Below are 20,946 nucleotides of genomic sequence, written 5' to 3'. Positions count from 1 at the left end.
GCATCTGGATGCTGACAACCGAGAACCTGGCCAAGCTATCTTAGAAGGCTTGTCATGGCAACCGGATCTCTTGAAACAGCCCCTTCACATTCCTAGGGATGGTGACTTGTATCTTCTTCCTTTTGATACTTTTCAGTCTTGTTAGGCTTATCCAGCTTACTGATTATTTTTTCCACAGAATCAGATTTTTGTTTCATGATTTTTTTTTCCTATTGATTTTGTTTTTCATTACATCAGTTTCTGCTTTTTTATCTTTGTTATCTCCTTCCTGCTACTTGATTTGGCTTTATTTTGTTCTTTTTTAGTGTCTTGAGCTAGATACTTGGGTCACTGGTTGGAAAAGTTTTCTCTTTTCCAAAGTAAGCATTTGTTGCTATAAATTTCCCTCTGGGTACTATTCTAGCTGTGTCCCACATATTGTGATATGACGTAGTTTCATTTGCATTCACTTCTATGTATTTTTGAATTTCCTTTGCAATTTGTCCTTTGTCCCAGAGATTATTTATAGGCATTTTGCTTAATTTTCAAGTGTTTGTATATTTTCCTGTTGTCTTTCCTTATCGATTTCTAATTTGAATTCATTGTGGTCAGAGAACATACTTTGTATGATTTCAATTATTTTAAACTTGGTTAGGTTTGCTTGCTTTATGGCTTGAGCTGTGGTCTATCTTAGTAGATATTCCATGAGTACTTGATAAGAATGTTTATTCTGTTGTGGTTTCATAGAGGACTCTACAGATGTCTATCAGACTCTATGGTTGATTATGTTGCTCAGTTTTGTATATCCTTGATGATTTTCTGGAGAAGGAAATGCCAACCCACTCCAGTACTCTTGGCTGGTAAATCCCATGGACGGAGGAGCCTGGTAGACTGCAGTCCACGGGGTCGCTAAGAGTCGGACACGACTGACCGACTTCACTTTCACATTTCACTTTCATGCATTGGAGAAGGAAATGGCAACCCACTCCAGTGTTCTTGCCTGGAGAATCTCAGGGACGGCGGAGCCTGGTGGGCTGCCATCTATGGGGTTGCGCAGAGTCGGACACAAACGAAGCGACTTAGCAGCAGCAGCTGATTTTCAGCATAGTAACCTATTCATTTCTTGGAGTAGGCTGTAGAAGTCTCCATCTATAATTGTGGGTATATACAAGCATTTCTGTACTTGTTTCTGTGACAAGAATCAGTTCATAATACATATGTAGTTACACTATGCTATTTCTCATCCAACAATGCCTTGTGAAATCCAGTCAACTATGATAAAACTCTAACTCACTGTTTTAAATGTCTGCACGTTACTGTGTGGTGTTACTACACCACAACTAATTCCACCATTCTACTGGGGGGCATTCGCTTTATTTTATGGGTGACGATTCCACTGTCCTTCTTAATTGTGATTCTGAGTTTTGATGACCAGGGTTGATGGTTGGAAGTTCACAATAGTTGTATGGCCTATAGTACGAGGGTAGGAGGGCAGAGATGAGTCTGCACTGTCTTTTGATAAAAGGAACTGTGATTCTGAAAATCATTTGCTTGTAGATTATAATGAATAATCCACAAAGAAAGCCCCATCATCCTTTCTTGGAAAACAGAGCACCTGTATCTTAGACAAATGTGAATTTACCTCTGTCATGGAGGCATATAAACAAATTATCCTTCAGTTCAGTTTAGTCACTCAGTCATGTCCAACTCTTTGTGACCCCATGGACTGCAGCACTCTAGGCCTCCCTGTCCATCACCAACTCCCAGAGTTTACTCAAACTCATGTCCATCAAGTTGGATGCCTCTGGTGATGCCATCCTCTGTCATCCCCTTATCCTCCCACCTTCGATCTTTCCCAGCATCAGGGTCTTTTCCAATGAGTAAGTTCTTCACATCAGGTGGCCAAAGTATTCGACTTTCAGCTTCAGCATCAGTCCTTCCAATGAATATTCAGGACTGATCTCTTTTAGGATGGACTGGTTGGATTTCCTTGCAGTCCAAGGAACTCTCAAGAGTCTTCTCCAACACCACAGTTCAAAAGCATCCATTCTTTGGCAATCAGCTTTCTTTATAGTCCACCTCTCACATCCATACATGACTACTGGAAAAACAATAGCCTTGACTACACAGACCTTTGTTGACAAAGTAATGTCTCTGCTTTTATAAGCTATCTAGGTTGGTCATAACTTTTCTTCCAAGGAGCAAACATCTTTTAATTTCATGGCTGCAGTCACCATCTGCAGTGATTTTGGAGCCCCCAAAATAAAGTCTGCCACTGTTTCCATGGTCTCCCCATCTATTTGCTATGAAGTGATGGGACCAGATGCCATGATTTTAGTTTTCTGAATGTTGAGTTTTAAGCCTACTTTTTCAGTCTTCTCTTTCACTTTCATCAAGAGGCTCTTTAGTTCTTCTTCACTTTGTGCCATATGGGTGGTGTCATCTGCATATCTGAGGTTATTGATATTTCTCCTGGCAATCTTGATTCCAGCTTGTGCTTCATCCAGTCCAGCATTTCTTATGATGTACTCTGCATATAAGTTAAATAAGCAGGGTGACAATATACAGCCTTGATGTACTCCTTTCCTGATTTGGAACCAGTCTGTTGTTCCATCTCTAGTTCTAACTTTTCCAGTTCTAAATGTCTAGTTCTAAATGTCCAGTTCTAAATTATCCTTAGGACAGGACAAAACTCTAAAAATAGAATATACACTAATCCAAGCAATTCCACCAAATTTTTCACATGAGCAATGTCTCTTAAAAGTAATTAACAAACTAATACATAAACAAATAGAATCCAGGATATCATGAGATTGGGACTGTTGATTGAGTGAGAAATGTTTAACTTGGAGAGAAGAAAGCAAAGGAAACATTCCTCCAGCTCCCTCAAGCTCTGTAACCTAATAATGAAGATCAGGGAAGCCATCAAGTGTAATCCAACAAGGACCAGCTTTAGACTGGTCCCTCCATTAAATAGCATCCTGACTCTAAGAGGCTAGAAATGGCAGCTGACCTCTCACCATCCCTCTGACTGTGGCCAAGCCCTAGTCAAATGCCATGCCCACTCCCACCTCCACAGTGTTTCTCACTCTGGCTTTCTTGCTTGAACACCTTCCACCCTTCCACCCACCCAGATCTGGACAGTCTTTCAGGACCCAGAGAAAAATCCCACACCTTCTGTGAAGCCTTTCTTGATAATTCCAGCCACCACCAATCTCTCACTATGCCATTAGTGCCTTATTGAACATGAATTTTTTTTCTTTCTTTTTAAAATGGAGCAGCTTTTCCTTCTCAACTGGATCACAAATTCCTTTTGTAAAATCACCATGTACCTTTTTCACAATCCACAATACCTTCCACAGGACAAGGCAAGTAATTGAGTCCTCAGAAAATACTTGTTGATACATTCCATTTTCCCTCATTCTTTTTCATAAATCCACATGCTTTAATGAGAGGTGGGAGCATGTGGAAGTGTTCAGTTTAGCTTTCTGTTTGGAAATGTCCTGGTGACATTTGGTCATACAACATTTTAACCTAATAATGATTATTCATGGCTCTCATTAAGTTGATTCTCTTATTGAAATCCTTCTGCAATTAGCGTTAGAGAAAAAGCAATATAAAACAGAATTCATGGGTCCGCTAATAAGGCCTCTGATCTAGGGAACAGCCTGTAAAGACTTTGGGTGGGCTATGTCATACATGCCAGTTCACAGAAAGAACAATCATCAGGGGATTTTTAAACAGAACAGAGGTCAAAATGTGCCTCTCTGAAGTCACATTCTTAATCACCAACCAGATATGACAGGCCCACAGGTCACCCTCCTAACCAGTCTCTTTTGCTCTGTCATACACCCCAGTGTCCTCCAGCCCCCTGGATGCCTCCATTTTCACGTAGTAAATGTTTGTCACAGGCTCTTTACCCAGGGACATTCTGGGGAGAGCCAGCTGACCTCCTTTTCCACAATGCATGGCCAAGTAACCCTTCTCTGGAGAATGATTTCTTGAAAGCAGGGACCATTGAATTCATGTTAGGTTTGCAGGAACTCTAGCAACATGTATCTGGCAGGTTCTCACTCAGCATGGATTGAACTGATGAACACAAAAACACGCCTACAGGGCTGTGGAGACCCTGAGGAGTAACATGAACTCTACCTCACCAGAGAGACAGGAGGGAACAGCTGCCCCAAGTTCTTGAAAGCTAACAGAGTTAGTGCACTCTCCATCTCAAGGAACATGATTTTGAGAAAACTCTAGGAGACAGTGGAGGACAGAGGAGCCTGGCGTGTTGCAGTCCATGGAGTCGCAAAGAGTCAGGCATGAAAGAGTGACAGAAAAACAACAGCGTTATTCCAGGCCAAGATGGAGTGGACAGAAGAGGCCCAGAGAGGGAAAATGGGCTTTGAACTAAGGCCAGAGTTGCAACTGGTTTGGGGAAAACAAGTTGTTTTATGAGGCTGGAACACTGGAGGGGCAAGAGTTGAAGCTCAAGAGCTAAACTGAAGCCAAATCGTGAAAGTCTGGGTGTCATTTGGATTGAATTCCATAAGCAAAGGCAAGCAACAGAGAGATTTTAATTAAGAAGATGAGATATGCATTTTACAAAGATAAATGATTCACCACATTAACAGAATGCAAAAAAACATATATTTACTCACTAGATCCTGGAAACTGATTTGAAAGTTTTTGAAAACTAAGGTTATAGGAAATGTTTCTTAACTTGTAAAAGGGTATATGACAGTAAATGTCCCCCTTTATAGTTAAGTAAGAGGACTCACTTTGTAGCCAGGAGTGAAAAAGTCACCTTCATCAATAGAATTGATCACTGTTCTCTATGTCCCACAAGTATCATAGGAAAAGATTAATATTAGCTAAAACTTACTGTACACACAGGCAAAAGTATTTGCCCAAACGGAAATATGTGTGTAGAAGAATGTTCATTATTTTACTGTGATAAATTGGAAACTATCTACATGTCTAACAATAGAGAACTGACTAAATAAGTATTAGCACTTCCATATACATGAATATTGGGCTTCCCAGGTGGCTTGGTGGTAAAGAACTTCCTGCCAATGCATGAGACATAAGAAACATGGGTTCAATCCCTGGGTAGAGAAAATCCCCTGGAGGAGAATATGGCAACCTACTCCAGTACTCTTGCCTGGAGTATCCCATGGACAGAGAAGCCTGGTGGGCTACAGTCCATGGGGTCACGAAGAGTCAGACACAACTAAAGCAACTTAGCACACACGCATGCACACATACGTGCATACATGTATATTGTGCATGAATATTAAGCAAATGCCAAAAAGAATGAAACAGAATTATAAATACTAATACTGAAAGATTTCCAAGGCATATTAAATTTTAAAAAAAGCAAGTCACAGAACAATGTATGTAGAATATTTTGCTTTGTGAAACAAAAAGGGAAAAGAAAAGATAAAAGAAAAGAAGGGAAAAAAGTGTGCATATGTGTGTCTGGAAATACAAATAGCAAACAGGTGATGGTGATTATCTATGAAAGGAAGAAAATTTGAAGGGAAGGCAGTTGAGGGGACACTCTGAAACATCTAAGTAAGACTATATCATCTTTTTTATTTAATTTAAAAAAGAAGAGTCTTTCCCAAAGCAATCATCGAAGACTGGTTAGTTCACTGTAATAACCACAGCAAGAAATGGTGAAGGTATGAATTAGGGCAAAAGGAAAAGCAAAAGAAGATTTGAAACCCTGTGGAGTAGAAATGATAGTTCAGTGATTGAACAGATACAATGAGTTTAGGAAAAGGAGGCATTCAAAGATGGCTTTGAGGTCATGAATTTGAGAAGTAGGTAAGCAATGACACTATTAACTGAGGTGGGAAAGGTCATGAATTCAGTTTGAGATTTGTTTCATTTAAGGGGCCCTGAAAGAGAGGATGGGCAAGTTACATGGACAGTGAGCAATACAGACCTGCGCCCAACATATGCCACTGGCCTTTGACCTATGACACTGGTCCAAGCCACCATCACTCCTCCTTATTACCTCTCAACTGTCTCTATTTTTGTTCCTGTCCTTCCAATCTGTTCTCCACACAGAAGATAGAATAATCTTTCAGAAAATCTTCAGTGGTTTCCTACTGTACTTGTCTGGTGCTGGCCAGCCCCTGGGGACCCTCCCCTGACTCAATACACTAATTACATTGGCTACTGTCAGTTTCCATCTCCTCCTAGAATGGGACATGCATGCGCACACACACACACACACACACACTCACTCATGCTCGAACACATCTGCATACCAATTCTATCCATCTTCCTGGATATCTAGGGCTCCACTTCCATATCACCTCCTCTGAGAAGCCATCCTTGATTTCCACATCCTCACCACCAATGTGATCTCCTGGTACTTTCTCTCCTCTGTCCCCACCACTGACACCAAAAGAGAAGGAATTGTGCTTATTTAATCACCTCTTTATCCCCAACACATTACCCCAGGATGGGAACTCAATAAACACTAACTGAATAAAATAATTGGTTAGTAGATTGATGGAGGAGTTAATGAATGAGAAGAGGAACAGAGAGGGTAAGACTGTTCATAAATAATGCAGGAATAGAAATGAGGAGAAAAAGCAAAGAAGAACCTTCACAGCAGATGCCAGGAGTCTGGGAGAGAGGCTGTGAGGTGACAGCACCAGATGAAGTGGGTTTTCGATTTTATAAATAGGGGGTCACCAAGGAACCTTTTCCAGACTGTGTCCACAGGTCAGCAGTCAACTGTCTCATGTTGGCATGACTTAGGTGAAAGAAAGTGAAATGAGGAAGGTGGAGAAGAGAGGGAAGAAGAGATATTTGGAGGGGGATTTGTTTTAGGTGCAAGCAGCGTAAGGAGGGAGGAGGGCATGGTAACCCACTCCAATATTCTTGCCTGGAGAATCCCATGGACAGAGAAGCCCCGAGAGCTACAGTCCCTGGAGTCGCAAAGAGTCAGATACAACTGAGCGACTGAGCGTGGCACAGCCTAAGGAGGAAGTCCAAACCATCAGTTATATTTTATAAAAAGTAATACTCAAAACTCAGCACTTCTAAGTATTGTGTGACATGTCAGTATCATCCACACCCTTGAAGTTAAGACTCTGCAAAGCTGTGTTACTACACACCTTTCCCCACCTCCCATAACTATTTACACCACAAGAATTGGCAGACCCTGGGAAGATCCCCCGGAGCAGGAAATGGCAAGCCGCTCCAGTATTCTTAACTGAAAAATTCATTGACAGAGGAGCCTAGCGGGCTACAGTTCATGGGATCTCAAAAAGTTGGACACAACTGAGCCCACACACACATACACAGCACATAAATCATGTTTTTGCCCAGAAAGCCAGGTGTTAACTTTTCTCAGCAAATCCCTGCCCTGGGAGTCTTAATCAACAGATAGTGCATGAGTGAGAGAGGGTGGGGCGGGGCTAGGGCGCAACAGAAGTGGGGAATGCAATTAAAGGACAGGAGTTTGTGGATCACACTGGAACATCAGAACCTCCCCTCCTCTTAGCCATCATTTGATGATTTTATTTTCTTCTCCCATGTTAGTGAATAAGTACTAAGTCACTCTGCAAACAAGGTTATTATTTATTACAAGAGTTGCTACTTCCAATGAACAAATTCACAGCTTGGTCCTTTAGAGAGTGCAGCCACAATCACCTCACAAACAACCATCCTTTTTAAAAAAAGCAGTGTTTGCAGACTTCCCTGTGGTCCAGTGCCTGAGACTCCATGTTCCCAATGCAGGGGGTCCTGGTTCTATCCCTGGTCAGGGAACTAGATCCCACATGTTGCAAATAAGAGTTCTCATGCTGTATGAAGATTCAAGATGTTGGGCTTCCCTGGTGGTCCAGTGGCTAAGGCTCCGAGCTCCCAAGACAGGGGGCCTGGGTTCGACCCCTGGTCAGGGAACTAGATCCCATATGCCATAACTGAAGATCCTGCATGCCTCACCTAAGACTTGACACAGCCAAATAAATAAATAAATATTAAAAAAAAAAAAAAAAGATTCAAGATGCTGAGTGCTGCAACTATGACTGGCTGCAGCCAAATAAATAAATAAGATAATTTTTTAAAAAGCAGTGTTTGGACTCCCCTGGTGGTCCAGTGGTTAAGACTCTGGACTTCCAGTGCTGGGGCATAGGTTCTATCCCTGGTCAGGAAAGATCCTGCATGCCACACTGTGAGGCCCTCAAAATAATAATAATAATTTAAGATTTTAAAAGCAATGTCTCTAGCCCAGAGACCAGGAGGAGAGTCTGAAGGGGGGCTCCTGAAGGAGTGAAGCCAGCAGAACCAGACAGGGACAACCAAGGCTGACACATGCGAGAATCGGGATTTCTAGACTGGGCCCCAGCTTCCATCAGTTACAAGAACATGGACAAAAGATAGAAGCTTCTCAGAATGTGAGCTCAGGAAAGTCTCGAGTGTCTAACAGTGCTTCCTCTGGCCCAGGACTCAGGCCATCTTGCCCACGTGATGATCAGCCTTTCACACAAAGTCCAGTTTCTGAAAGAGACCAGCCCTAGCTACTTCAACTGTCCGGTAATATATACTCTTCATTCTCTAATTTGCTCAAGGCCACAAACAGAAGCTCACATGAAACCACTTTTTAAAAATCTATGAGGGAAAAAAAAAATCTATGAGAGCAATTCTTAAATTGAGAAAACTAAGCCTATAAATTATTATTATTATTTGCAAGTCAGAAAAAAAAAATACACGGTTTTCCATTTTAGTAATGACTCCCAGAGGGGCTTCCCAAGGGGCTCACTGGTGAAGAATCCACCTGCCAAGGTGGGAGACGCAGGAGACATGAGTTTGATCCCTGAGTCAGAAAGATCCCCTGGAGAAGGAAATGGCAACCCACTCCAGTAGTCTTGCCTGGAGAATCCAATGGACAGAGGAGCCTGGCAGACTACAGACCATGGGGTCACAAAAGGAAGTGGACATGACTTAAGTGACTATACAACAACAATAACACATGGATCTAGAAACATCTGTTTCCCTCCTAGAGCCTCTGTCCCCGGTTGAGAGCCTGTACACAGACACTTAAGGGGCTGTATTTCCACCAGTGAACTTGTTCTGGCCTCTGGTGATAATGTTAGGTGTGACACCTCATCTATCAGGCCTTCACTCTGAGCAAGTGTCAAACCACAGACACACTCTTGCCACTGGTCCCATAAAGATCTGTTCCACAGCTCTCCTGGTGTGCAGGGGTCATAGTTCATCTGTCTCATACTCCAGGGCTTTGGTTTGAGGTCCTGCTTGAGGAATTTTTAAAGGTGTCTCCATTTGGTGCCCAGAGAAATGGTAAGAAAACCTGAGATTCTTCCAGGAGATTTACTTAGTCGTTTCTTATCTTTCATCTCCATTCTTTCAGGGCACATGAATCTCCCTAACTGTTTGGGAGAACTGGTGGTCATCCTAGATGAGACTCCAAAAGTTTGTGGCTATGCCTGTGATGGTAAATTTATGTGTTAACTTGGCTAGGCCACCAGGTGCCCAGATGTGGACCAACAGTGATTTTGGACGTTTCTGTGAAGGTGTTTACGGATAACTTTAGCATTTAAATGGACAGACAGAGTAAAGCAGACTGCCTTTCCTAATGTGGGCAGGCCTCATCCAATCAACTGAAGGCCTGAATAGAACAAAAGACTGACACTCCCCTGGGATAAGAGGGAATTCCTCCTACCTGACGGCCTTCAAGCTGGGATAATGGCTTTCTCCTGCCTTTGGACTCACACTGAAATGTTGTCTCTTCCTGGGTCTTAAGCCTGCTGACTCACCCTGCGGACTTCTCAGTAATCACGTGCGCCAATGCCTTGTCACAAATCTCCTCCTATACGTACATCCTATTGGTTCTCTATCTCTGGAGACCCTGGACTAATACACTGCTATAAAAACAGTTTGGGAGAAAACCTGTTCCTCAAAGGGTCATCTGGTTGCTAGAGAGTCAGAGGTGGGGTGGTCCAGAGGAGCCCGAGCAGGGTGGGTGGTGGGGTATAGCTCCCACCCCATCCCCTGGGGATGCCCACCAGCGGTGCCTCCTGGAGCCCAACGTCATCACCTTCAAAGAAGAAACCACAAGGGCTGCCCTACCATCTCCGTGCTGGGGACCACAGCGTCTAATGCAAGGGTGTCCCAGTGCCTGTGACCCTGAACATGCTCTGCCAGATGTGGAAGCACTATGAAACCCAATCCGGCAACTTATTCATCAGAACCTCGAGTTCTGTCTGAGCGCCCCAGCCCTGCATGATTCAGGAAGTGGGGGAGGCCATGAGCTGGCAGCTGGAGAAGCTGACTCTTGGTTACCTAAGGGCTCATCAGACCATCCTCTCTTTTTTTTATGTTGATGCTTTGTATGCTCTGTGTGTGTTTGAAAATCTCCATAGCACATGTTTAAGTTTTATAACGAACGGTTTATGGGACTTCTAAGACTGTACCCTCCCAACGCAGGGGGGTTGGGTTCAGTCCCTGGTCAGGAAATTAGGTTCCACTTATGACAACTAAAAGTCCGAATGCCACAGCTAAAGATCCTGCATGCTGCAAATAAGACCTGGGAGCAGCCAAACAGTAATACATACATTTAGAGAAAAAAAAAAAGAAAGGTGTACAAAAGAACCAGGTGAAAGACATCACAAGGCGGCAGAACTGCCAGCAACAGAAGGTGGCCCGTCAGTGACTGGGCTTAGAGTCCATGACCGTGTTTCTCTGCGGGCCCTGGGACCCATCGGATAATGGGTCTCAGGCCTCAGAGGCTGCCTTTCTTATCCTTCCTGCCTTATAGAAACCATTCAGCATTAGGGGACAACCGTCTGTTCCCCCAAACACCCTCCTCCCCGGGGTTGGGGGAGGGCAAGGGTCCTCTCTGCTGAGCAGGCTGTGGGGACATCTGCTTAAACAGGCCTCTGCTCAGTAATCAGCGTCCAAACCGAGGACCGGAGGGAAAGGAAGTAAGAAGTATGTGCCAAGTCCTAGGAGGGGAAGGGGTCTGCAGGATCTGACCCGGTGCAGCACAGCGGTCCCAGCAGAACCGAACTGCGCGCAGACACTGAATCTACCTCCAGGAGGGCCAATGAAAGGGCTGGTTCTTCACCATGAAGAACACTCAAAAAACAGACACCTTTTCGTGGTTTCATCACCAGGGATAAAAACATTGTTTCTCCCTCTTTGGGGGTAAGCATAAGAGACCCTGATTTTATAGTGTTTCTGCTGAAAATCAGGTTAGGGGCTTGTTTTCCCTCAACAGAGCTAGAGCTGTGCTGTTGTTTTTCAAAAAATTTTTAAACAGAAGATTTTTATATGGGCAAGTGGCATTAGAAATGCTGAATATTTGCAAAAGCAATGGGATTGAACCTGGTCTGTGAGTCCCTTTAGACTGCCAAATAATTATGTTTAATGGAATTTGATAAAATAAAGTTTGTCAGAAGGGTCCCAGCAGAGAGGCTGGGTGAAGGCCAAGTCCCACTGAGTGTGAAGTTGGTACAAATTTAAATTTCTTAAAATTTAGAATGAAATCTTTGCTGCTTTTTCTGCCCATTCAATAGACAGAAGTGAGGAAAGGCTCTTCCGAGGGGCCTTTGCTTTAGCAAAACAACATGTTTCAGAAAAACGAGGATGGCTTCAAGTCAGCGTGAAAGTAAGCAGCTGGGACCTCCCTGAGTAAGATTCTACACTTCCACTGCTGGGGACGATGGTTCAATCCCTGGTGAGGGAAGTAAGATCCCTCATGCCAGGTGGTGTGGCCAATAAATAAATAAATAAATATAGAAAGCAAGGAGCATCATAACAACAAGCTCTTTGAACACTGTTCCTCAGAAAGTCTTGGCTTGGAGGGGTTTCAGGTAGCTCTGAAGCTGCTGAGCACCACAAACACCAGTGATAAGGTGAGGCTCCTGCCCCTTGACTCTCCCGTTTCTGTAGCTTCTCCTCCGGCACCCGGGTTTCCCTACAGCTCCTGTAGGAGATGAGACCATGGCTAGAAACGGAGATCTCAGCTGGAAGGTGGTAGAACTTGCCAGACCTCTCTTGTCGAGTAGCAAGGCAAGGCTGAGCCTGGAATCTGAGAGCCAAAGACCAAGGATGCCCTGAACTGCTATCATCTACTGGAGCAAGGGCAGAGGCGGATCCCAGCCTGAGTCACTGCAGAGTCAAAAAGATGCTAGAGGAAACCAGTTCCCCAAGGAGAGCAGCAACTGGTCCTCTCCTCCCAGGTGCATCACAGGTATGCATGGCACCTTCTCCCCACCAAGGTGAAGAGAACAGCACTTCGTGAACCATGGAAACTCAGCCTTTGACCCGGCATCTTGTTGGAATTCAGTGGTTCTCGTGGAGATTCCTGACCCTCGCCCTCCAAGTTTAACTAGTGTCTTTCTGTTTTAGGAAAGCAGAGCCAATTCCAGCACTGGGAGGCACAGACTGATGTGTGTGTCTGCCTGTGTGTCTGTGTGTGTGTCTGTGATTAGTTGCTCAGTCATGTCTGACTCTTTGCAACTCCATGGACCAGAGCCCACCAGACTCCTCTGTCCATGGGATTTTCCCGGCAAGAATACTGGATTGGGTTGCCATCTCCTCCTCCAGGGGATCTTCCCAATCCAGGGATTGAACCCGTGTCTCCTGTGTCTCCTGCATTGGCAGGCAGATTCTTTATTGCTGAGCCTTTACTGCTAAGCCATGTGGGAAGCCCAGACTGACACACATCAGCAGGTTATTGTCTCCACTCTGGTGGTGGGGAGGGAAGAGGCTAAACCACATGGGGACAGAATGATTTGTTGGGTTTTTATGTGGTTTTTTTTTAACCTCAACTGAAAATCAATGCTTATGAATTTGCAGGACCAAAAGCAACCTGTAAGATTATTGTGCAGTTGCATGGGTGCACGCGCGCGCGCACACACACACACACACACACACACACACAGAGTCAACATCCACCCACTCAGCAGGACATTCTTACACTTAATTCCTCCCACCATAAAAACATTCTTCATCCACTACACATTGTAAATTTTTTATGCTAAAATTCAATTTTTTTCTTGTCCTTTATCCAGGAAATATGCCCAATTGATCATTTTTTGCATTGCATCTGAAACTATCTTTCTCTGAATTAATTCCATGTAACTTCATTTGTCCTTGGGGATTTTCATTTGAAGTGCTGAATCCTCACTGTGCTTTCCTCCGAACCCTATGCAACTTTCTGGGCAGTAGCACCATGGGGTCTGGTCTTGGCCGCAGCCACCCAGCAGGCACGTGACCCAGGGAAGCACACTCCGAGACCACGGTGCAAGCCGGAGGCCCCTTTCTTCCAGATGCATGAGGTTCAGGAGCAAAGACCTGCCCCAGCCATGACAGGCTGACCTCTTGAGCCCCGCACTCTGAGGTGGCCAAATGGATCTGGGGTCCTGGTGTCCAGGCACCCTGCAGATTCTCCACATCCAGGCCATGTTCCTGCTTGGACATACCCCAGCCAAGCAAGGGGCAGCAGGCTTCACACACCCTTCAGAACAAGCCAGTTGGCTGGACAGCCAGCCTCTTACATGTTTTACATGTCTGTTGCCCAAGTGTCCCATTATCACAACTTTGCACAAATGATATTTATCATATATGACAAATATGAAAATATGACATATATTCCAAGATAAAACCAAGTGGGAACGTAAAGGAGCAAGAAGTCCACTCTTTGTAAGATTTAAGTTTCATCAAAAGCTTGTCTTTCAGAATTATTTTCTCTTAAATGTGAATGTAAAAGTAATGAATGAAATAATCAGGCATTTCTGGAAATATAACATTTACTATTTTCTAATGACCCTGTCCAAAGTCATTACAAGTTGTCTACTCTGTGTGTGTGTACGTGTGTGTGTGGTGTGGTGTGGGATATGTGTGTATGTGTTTATGTGTGATGTGGTATGTGTGTACATACACACTTTTCACACATCTGCTATACTTGTGTCACATTAAAAAAAAAGAGGTGTCATGCTTTCCAGATCAAATAAATAATTTTGTCTACTAATCTCACAAGAATTTCTTAAACTGTTTTTCAAATCATTTCGACAGTTTACATATAAGCCATGCATTTATGAGATTCTTCAACAATTTTAAGAAAATAATCAACTTTTAAAATTGTGTTGTACATCAAGGAACAACTTACTAATCTAGAATTAAAATAAAATTCAATCAATTCCACCACAATAATATATCATGACTATACATGAAATAACTTTGTTGGTGACTGTTTAATATGACCTTACTTAGCTCATAGTTATCAAAAGAATACAGTGCTAAGAAAAGAAAAAAGATTTTAGATATTTTTTCTAAGAATAAATTTAAAATACTTTTAAAGACAGTGAGGCAAGTGAAAAAAAATACCAATTAAGAATAAATTTTAGAGTAAGAGCAGTTAATAAAGACCACCTATAAAAAGCAATAGAACATTTATGAATAAAATGAATAATTCATACACCCTAAATATCATCAGAGTCACAAATGGGAGAAACAAAATAATTTTTAAAGAGCTCTTGTAAAAACAAGGCTTCATCCCAAAAGAAAAACAATCCAGCACTTCAGGAAATAACTCAGTAGTTCTCTGATTATTAAAATCTCCTATAAACAGCTCATAATGTGAAGCTATTGTCAGTAAAGACATAGCACCACTCTTTGCAGACCAAAACCTTGGCTGTCTGAGGCGGCTGTCACAGGATTTAAGGATGAATAACTTACTCTCTCTGGTGGCTTTCCTATTGGCTCAGTCGGTAAAGAATCTGCTTGCAATACAGGAGACTTGGGTTCGATCCTTGGGTTGGGAAGATCCCTTGGTGGAGGGCATCCCAACCCACTCCAGTATTCTTGCCTGGAGAATCCCATGGACAAAACAGTCTGGTGGGCTACAGTCCATGGGGTTGCAAAGAGTCGGACACGACTGAGCGATGAAGTACAACCTACATTCTCACTGGGTTCCTGGTGATCAGCAAGCATCTGGACCTCCTGATTCTTGCTGTGGGCACTCGGGTCAGCCCTGAATGTGGTCACTTCTTATCCTGATCCTGTTTTGAGCCTGTGGTGTCATGTGCTGTAAAGCGAACTCTTCTTCTAGAGAACCCTCCCACTGAGGGCCACAGCTAACTCAGGGGTAGCCCACACAGTATTGCCTTCCAACAGGGGCGGTCAAGGCTGAACCTCAAGATAAGCTTGCTTCAAATGACTCTTCCACAACAGCTAGTGGCTATTTTAAAGAACTGACCCCCAACTGTTCTTGGCTATCTTTCCTTCCTAAACTGTTCGCCCTGCAGATCTGTGGGTAGAGCATCCCAGTATTGCCTTTGGGACCTGCTAAAAATCAGTAGCAGCCCCCATGGGCACTCAGGCTCCCCACCAGCTTGGATTTCTAGGCAATAGAATTTGAAAATGGGCAGCAGTGTCATCAGTACTTGTCTGTATGTCTCTAGGTCTTTCAAGCCCAAATGTAAATAGTTTTAAAATAGAATTATAATGAAAATATCCATTGCTCTTCGTTGTTATGATTTTCCTTTATCTCAAGGACATACTTTCTTGTTCTGTTCCTTTTGTGTCACCAAAAAAAAAAAGAAAAAAACCACAAAACAAAACCCAGTGTCAGGCATACTGAGGCAGGTACAAAGGTGCCACCAATGGGTGTCCTGACGTAAACAAACACAAACCTGGACCCTTGCTCATTCGAATAATCTCATGCTGTTACTAACATCAGATTCAAGCGAAGGCACGAAGGACAAATTAAACATGCTCTGAGCTTGGAATTCTACTGCGGCTCAGGTATTACTATTTTAAAATTTTCAAATCCTTCATTAATTAATATTACAACCTGCCATTCAAACAATTTGGTGTTTCCTAATTGATACACCAGACTTCTATATTTTACAATGTCCATTTTCATGTAAGTAGATTATATTGAAATATTTTTAAAGAATAAATCTGTGTGCAATATCCTAATATTGTCTGTAGGTAGATATGTCTGTGAGACAGGAAATCTATAATTATACAGCAGATGAGTCTTCCAGGAAACTAGAAAACATTTGGGGTTTTCCTTAATTTAGACATACATTTAAATCGAAGAGAATAATAACAAGTTCTCTCCCAAACTCTAAGCCTTTAGATTTTGCTGTTGATGTACAAGCAGTTATAAAGACTGCCCTTTTTCTATCTACCAGAGATCTTTCAAAGTAAGGACACCAATAAAACTATTTGCAAATCAGCCAATAATACCAGGTTTCTTTCTTCTTTCTTTTTTTTTTTTTTTTTTAAGTTTTGTGATCTTTCAAGAAAATAAACTCATGGTTCTAAACTCAACAAGGGCAATTCAGAAATGTGCACCAACAGAAGGCCACGTGATACTGTGAATCAAATGTGCGCAGAAGAAATTGTCCTTTAGTGTCTGGATTCCTTTGCTGTGTGATTTCAAACTTCTCCAGGGAAGCCTGAGCTTATATTCCTGTGACGCCACCATTCCCCACTGAAGATGGACCAGGAGACAGCAAGGAGCACTAACAGGTCATGCTATAATCCCCCCCGGTCACTACAATCCTCTGGCACAGCAAAATGACCCCAAATCCAGAAGGCTCTAAGCAGACCCAGCCTTTCACTTATTTGAGTGCTGTTCTTGCTTCGGGGTTGGGGGAAGAGGGTGTCACAACCTAATAGCCCAGCACAGTAGACTAGATTTCTTTAGCCACAACTGATATTTAGAACTGGATGTCAGCCTTCATCCTTCAAAAAGCAAGAGTAAAGCCTTAAGCAAAGCAAGTTGTTTTTTTAAAGAAAACTTTAAAGACATAAGTTTGAAAATTCTCCCTCCATTTGGAAACTACCCTCTATGTTCAACATGACAGGTATAAAAACCTTTGCCAACGTCTGTCTAACATGGTTCTTTTTTTTCTTCAGATAGCAATTATACTATATTACACATGCCACAAGTAATATACTCTGGCATCACTGCTTAACCTCAACGTTGTCAGGGGTTTTGTTGTTTGGTTTTGTTTCTTCTTTTCCCCTTTTGTTTTCGGCTCCTGGTTATGTAACTTAAAGAAGGCATACAAGAGGAATATCCTTTTTCTTTCACAATAAACTCAACCAGCTGTGCATACTTTATGTTGATCTTCCTCCCTTTTGTAAAATATATGATTAATTCACTCTCAGAAGCTAAGAATGAAGATTAAATTAAAAAGGAGACCCAAAAGGAGAACAGGTCCATTTTTAATACTGATGATCGCATTCCTCAGTTGGTACTTTTGAGATACTTAAAGATAATCCACAAAGTCAACTGTTTCCTTTAATATTTGGTTCAAAATTATCAAGATATATTTTGCCAGGGGATGTGGTCTGTAGAATTTTGAAACTGGATCTGTAGGCAGTAAGTATTAATATCCACTAAGAGCCTGCAGATTTCTCAGTGCAATTGACAACACTTTAGAGAGAGTGTGCATCTCATTTCTCTTAAAACGAAAAGTCATGCCTTGGAGTGACCAGTCTGAAATAATGTTATTTTGGCCCCTTTCCACTGTCTGAAGGCTGTCTGCCCAGCTGGAAGAGCGCTGTGGTGATTCTCTGCTGCCCAACGACCAGAAGGATGTGATAAGCATGTGGCAGGCCAGTGGAAGGCTGCTAAGTATTTGTTCTTTAAATATCATAGAATACTTGCATAAGAGAAGAATTTTGTGGACTACATCAGGCATGATTGTATAATTCTCTGTGTTGGAGGAAAAAAAAAATCTACTTTCCAGCCTGTGGCTCAGCTTCCTTTAGCCTATTTAAAGGGAAGGCCAGAGTCCCCAGGGAAAAACAGTCCCAAATTTCCTTCTGCTGCTGTAAACCAAAGCAGGTATGGAAGGAAAGGCAGAAACCAAAGAAAACCTTGCTGGCTAAGAAATTGCTATCTGGTATACAGGACAGTACTTGGGCTGCACTGCAAGGAGCTGGAAATCCTTGCTGAGGGAGAAATAAAACCACCTACTCTGCCGCCGGGGGCAAACACAGGAGAAGTAGTGACACCACCTGCCTTTCTCATCGCAGGGGCTGCCCAGTTCTTCCAAGTGTGAACCCCAGGCAGACGTGATGCACAGTTCCCAGGGAGAGTGGTCCATGCCAAGAGGGGTACTGGCCGGACACAGGGCAAAGCTCGGTGGCAAAGGCATGCCAAAGGAGCGGAGCCAGGGGAAACCAGGGCAGTGAGGTCACCGATTTCAAACCTTCTCCCACTGGATGCGCAATGGGAACGTTTGCTGAGCTGGGTCCCCGCTGCCAAACGAGCTGGCTGCGAAAAAGTGCGCACCCCCTGGCCTCCACGGCGACCCACTGTGCCGGACGCCTCTGCGCCCGGGCTTTCCCACCCGGTGGCCCGCGCCCGCACCCACCTTGACGACGTAGGTGACTCCGGCCCCCAGCACCTGGTCGCTGGCGTGCGGGGCGCGGGGCGGCGGCTCGTCGCCGGGTCGGCCCTTCCTGGCGGCGCGCATGGCCGGGGCGCGGGGGCCGGGGGGCGCGCTGCCGTCCGGGGCGGCCAGGCTGGGCGCGCTGCAGCTGCCCGAGAGCCGCGCGCCCGCCCGCTCCCTGGCCGCCGACAGGCCGCGGAGGCCCGAGCTGGAGAGTTTCAGGTGGGACACCTTGTGGAGCAGATGGCCCAGGCTGCCCGGCCCATCGTCGGGCGCCCTACGCAGCGCTTCTCCGGACACCAGGTAGGGGGCCGCCGCCGGGGCCGCGCGCGCCGCCGAGACCTTGCCACCGCCGCTCACCGACAGGTTGTGCAGAAGGTCATCGACCGATGTCACCGAGTCATTCCTGAAGCGGTTGTACTTGGTGCGTGGAAGCATGCCCCTCCGTGGGCTCGCCGCATCCGCCCGGGCGCTGCAGGTGCCGGCCCCGGCGCAGGCTGCCGCGCATAGCAGGCGAGCCGCGGTCCCCGGGGCGGGACGGAGCGGCCGGGACAGCAGGCTGGGGGGCGCGAGCAGCGGCGCCGGCCTCCCACCGCTAACACCCCGCACGGCCGCGGCCGCGCAGCCCCGGCCCCGGACTCGGCTGCTGAGGGCGGTACGTTCGCTTTGCAAAAGTCATAGTTTCCTCTGCTGCGCGCCCAGCTGCTTGGGGCTGCTCACAGCAAAAGCATGACTCACTCCGAGAGGAGACCCTTCTCAACAAAGGCTCGGTGAGCACTGCAAATCACTTCCTGTAGCAAAAAAAAAAGAAGAAGAAAAAAAAAAACCACATACACCCACTGACAGCACTCTAGAGCCAATCAATTCTCAAATTTCCTTTCTCTACCTTCCCAGACATTTCCTTCCAACCTTTGGTTTTTCACCTCCCCTTCCCCTGCCCCCCTCAACATCTATGCCAGAGGTAAATCCTGTTCCTTCAAATGAACTTTCTGAAACCCATTATTCTATGCTAGGGTTTTTTTCTTCCCTGTTCAGCCCATCTGTGAGCCTGGAAAAGTGTCTGACGGTGCAGCGTTAAAATGTGACGAAGGATTTTTAAGAATAAGATCTTCAGCGGATCCTCATGAATTTTGATTTGGAAAGCAGCAGGAATTCTTAAATAGCCAAAAAGAAAATATTCATTCCCAGGTGAACATAAAATATCAATCTCCAAGGTTTTTTTTCAAGTCAACAGAGCAGCCATGACAAGAGTCTTTGTGGCAATGCAGTTCCTCCCCCTCCCAAAAAAAAAAAAAAAATCTGCGTATGAACTTCTGCCCAGAGCCACTGAGGGTCTCTTCTCTCATCATTTACAGCAGTCTTTCTCAGCCAGGGTTAAGCTGAAAACCTACTTCTGAAAAAGAAGAGTGTTTCTTTGATGAATGGCAACAAGCTCCAGAAATCCATTCCAAAAGGGGGGCTGTGCTTGAAGCTTTATTCCAACTGAATGTGCTCAAGCTCTGGAGAAATGCCTAAGAAATGCTACAAATACATTTCAATATCCCTTTGGTTGCTGCTTGCAACCCTGCAGAAAGAAAGGGAAAAAATGCAGCAGCTGTCTGTACACATCAAGCCCGCCGAAGGATGCCTTGTTTTCAGGAGTCAGACACCGGCTGCAAGTGAAACGCACAGGCCTCCTCGCTGTCCGCGGAACAGAGCATTGAGCCCCTCCACCCCACCCCAGAAGGTCTGCGGAGACGCAAACCCACTGACCCCTGTCACCATGGGCTCTTGACGGTCTTCATAGGTCTTCATCGGTCTATTGAGAGAAGCCGCCCTTCACAGTGAAACGCTTTCGCTCCCTGTCCAAGTTTCTCGTCTACTTCTATGCAAAAAATGAATTTACCTCTAGCACGTTATCAGATTAGCCTTAGTCTTCTCACACCCACGGCTAGACATGTGACACTTGAGGCACCCAGCCTTGAAAAGCTTTATGGAACAGGGTGTGACGAGTGCCACTCAAGGTGGGCCAGGTGAGGCCCGCTGCGGGGACACAGGAGCGTGGAGGAGCGGCAGCTCCCCTCCCAGGGCCGCAGGCCTAGCCGAGCAGCCGCGTGGCACTCATTTTTTTTCTTCCCCTTGCTGGCATAGCAACAGCAAATGCACACTCCAGAGATGGTGGTGATGGTTATCCAAGTCCCCCCAAATCTAAAGCAAAACTTCCCTATCATTCCCAAACCGTGATCTTCATTAGAAGCAGACAAAAACAGCAAAATGTGAATGAAATGCTGTTTGTGTGAATGAAAGGGCTAGCGAGCGAGCCAGCGTTTCTGTGAATGAAGCCGGGCCTTGCAGCCGGCGCCAGGCAATCCCCTGGTTCCAGCGGCCTCAGCCAATGAGCAGCCGCCCCGATGACTCATTCAACAAAAGCTTGCTCAATAGTGGAAGATTCCATTTCAATCAAAGGCGGGATCTTTCATCCAACGGCAGTGTGGGAAAAAAAAAAAAAAAGCCAGCCTGATTACAAAGATGTAGGGAGGAAGGAGACGGCTGTTATGATGAGAGGAAAAACTAGTTTTTCCAA

The 20,946-nt window shown here is 44.7% G+C and overlaps 1 protein-coding gene across 3 annotated transcripts in view; it reads right to left on the bottom strand.

The window, feature by feature from the left end:
- SHC3 (SHC adaptor protein 3) overlaps positions 1-20,558 on the bottom strand; it is a 191,106-nt gene extending 170,548 nt beyond the window's left edge. The window contains exons 1-2 of one of the 3 annotated variants that reach the window (XM_043453207.1): positions 20,269-20,558; positions 18,366-19,174 (exon numbers count right to left, since the gene is read on the bottom strand). In XM_043453207.1, the coding sequence (XP_043309142.1) occupies positions 18,366-18,821 (456 nt within the window). In that variant the 5' untranslated portion in view covers positions 18,822-19,174; positions 20,269-20,558. Of the gene's footprint in view, positions 1-18,365; positions 20,153-20,268 lie in introns of those variants that run through there. The other 2 variants (XM_043453208.1, XM_043453206.1) reach the window with 2 other exon arrangements.
- Positions 20,559-20,946: the final 388 nt, after the last annotated feature.

This window comes from Cervus canadensis, chromosome 30 (genome assembly GCF_019320065.1).
Source record: "Cervus canadensis isolate Bull #8, Minnesota chromosome 30, ASM1932006v1, whole genome shotgun sequence".
NCBI classification, from domain to species: Eukaryota; Metazoa; Chordata; class Mammalia; order Artiodactyla; family Cervidae; genus Cervus; species Cervus canadensis.
Note: the sequence above shows the minus strand (reverse complement) of the source record. Positions and strands in the feature narration are given on the sequence as shown.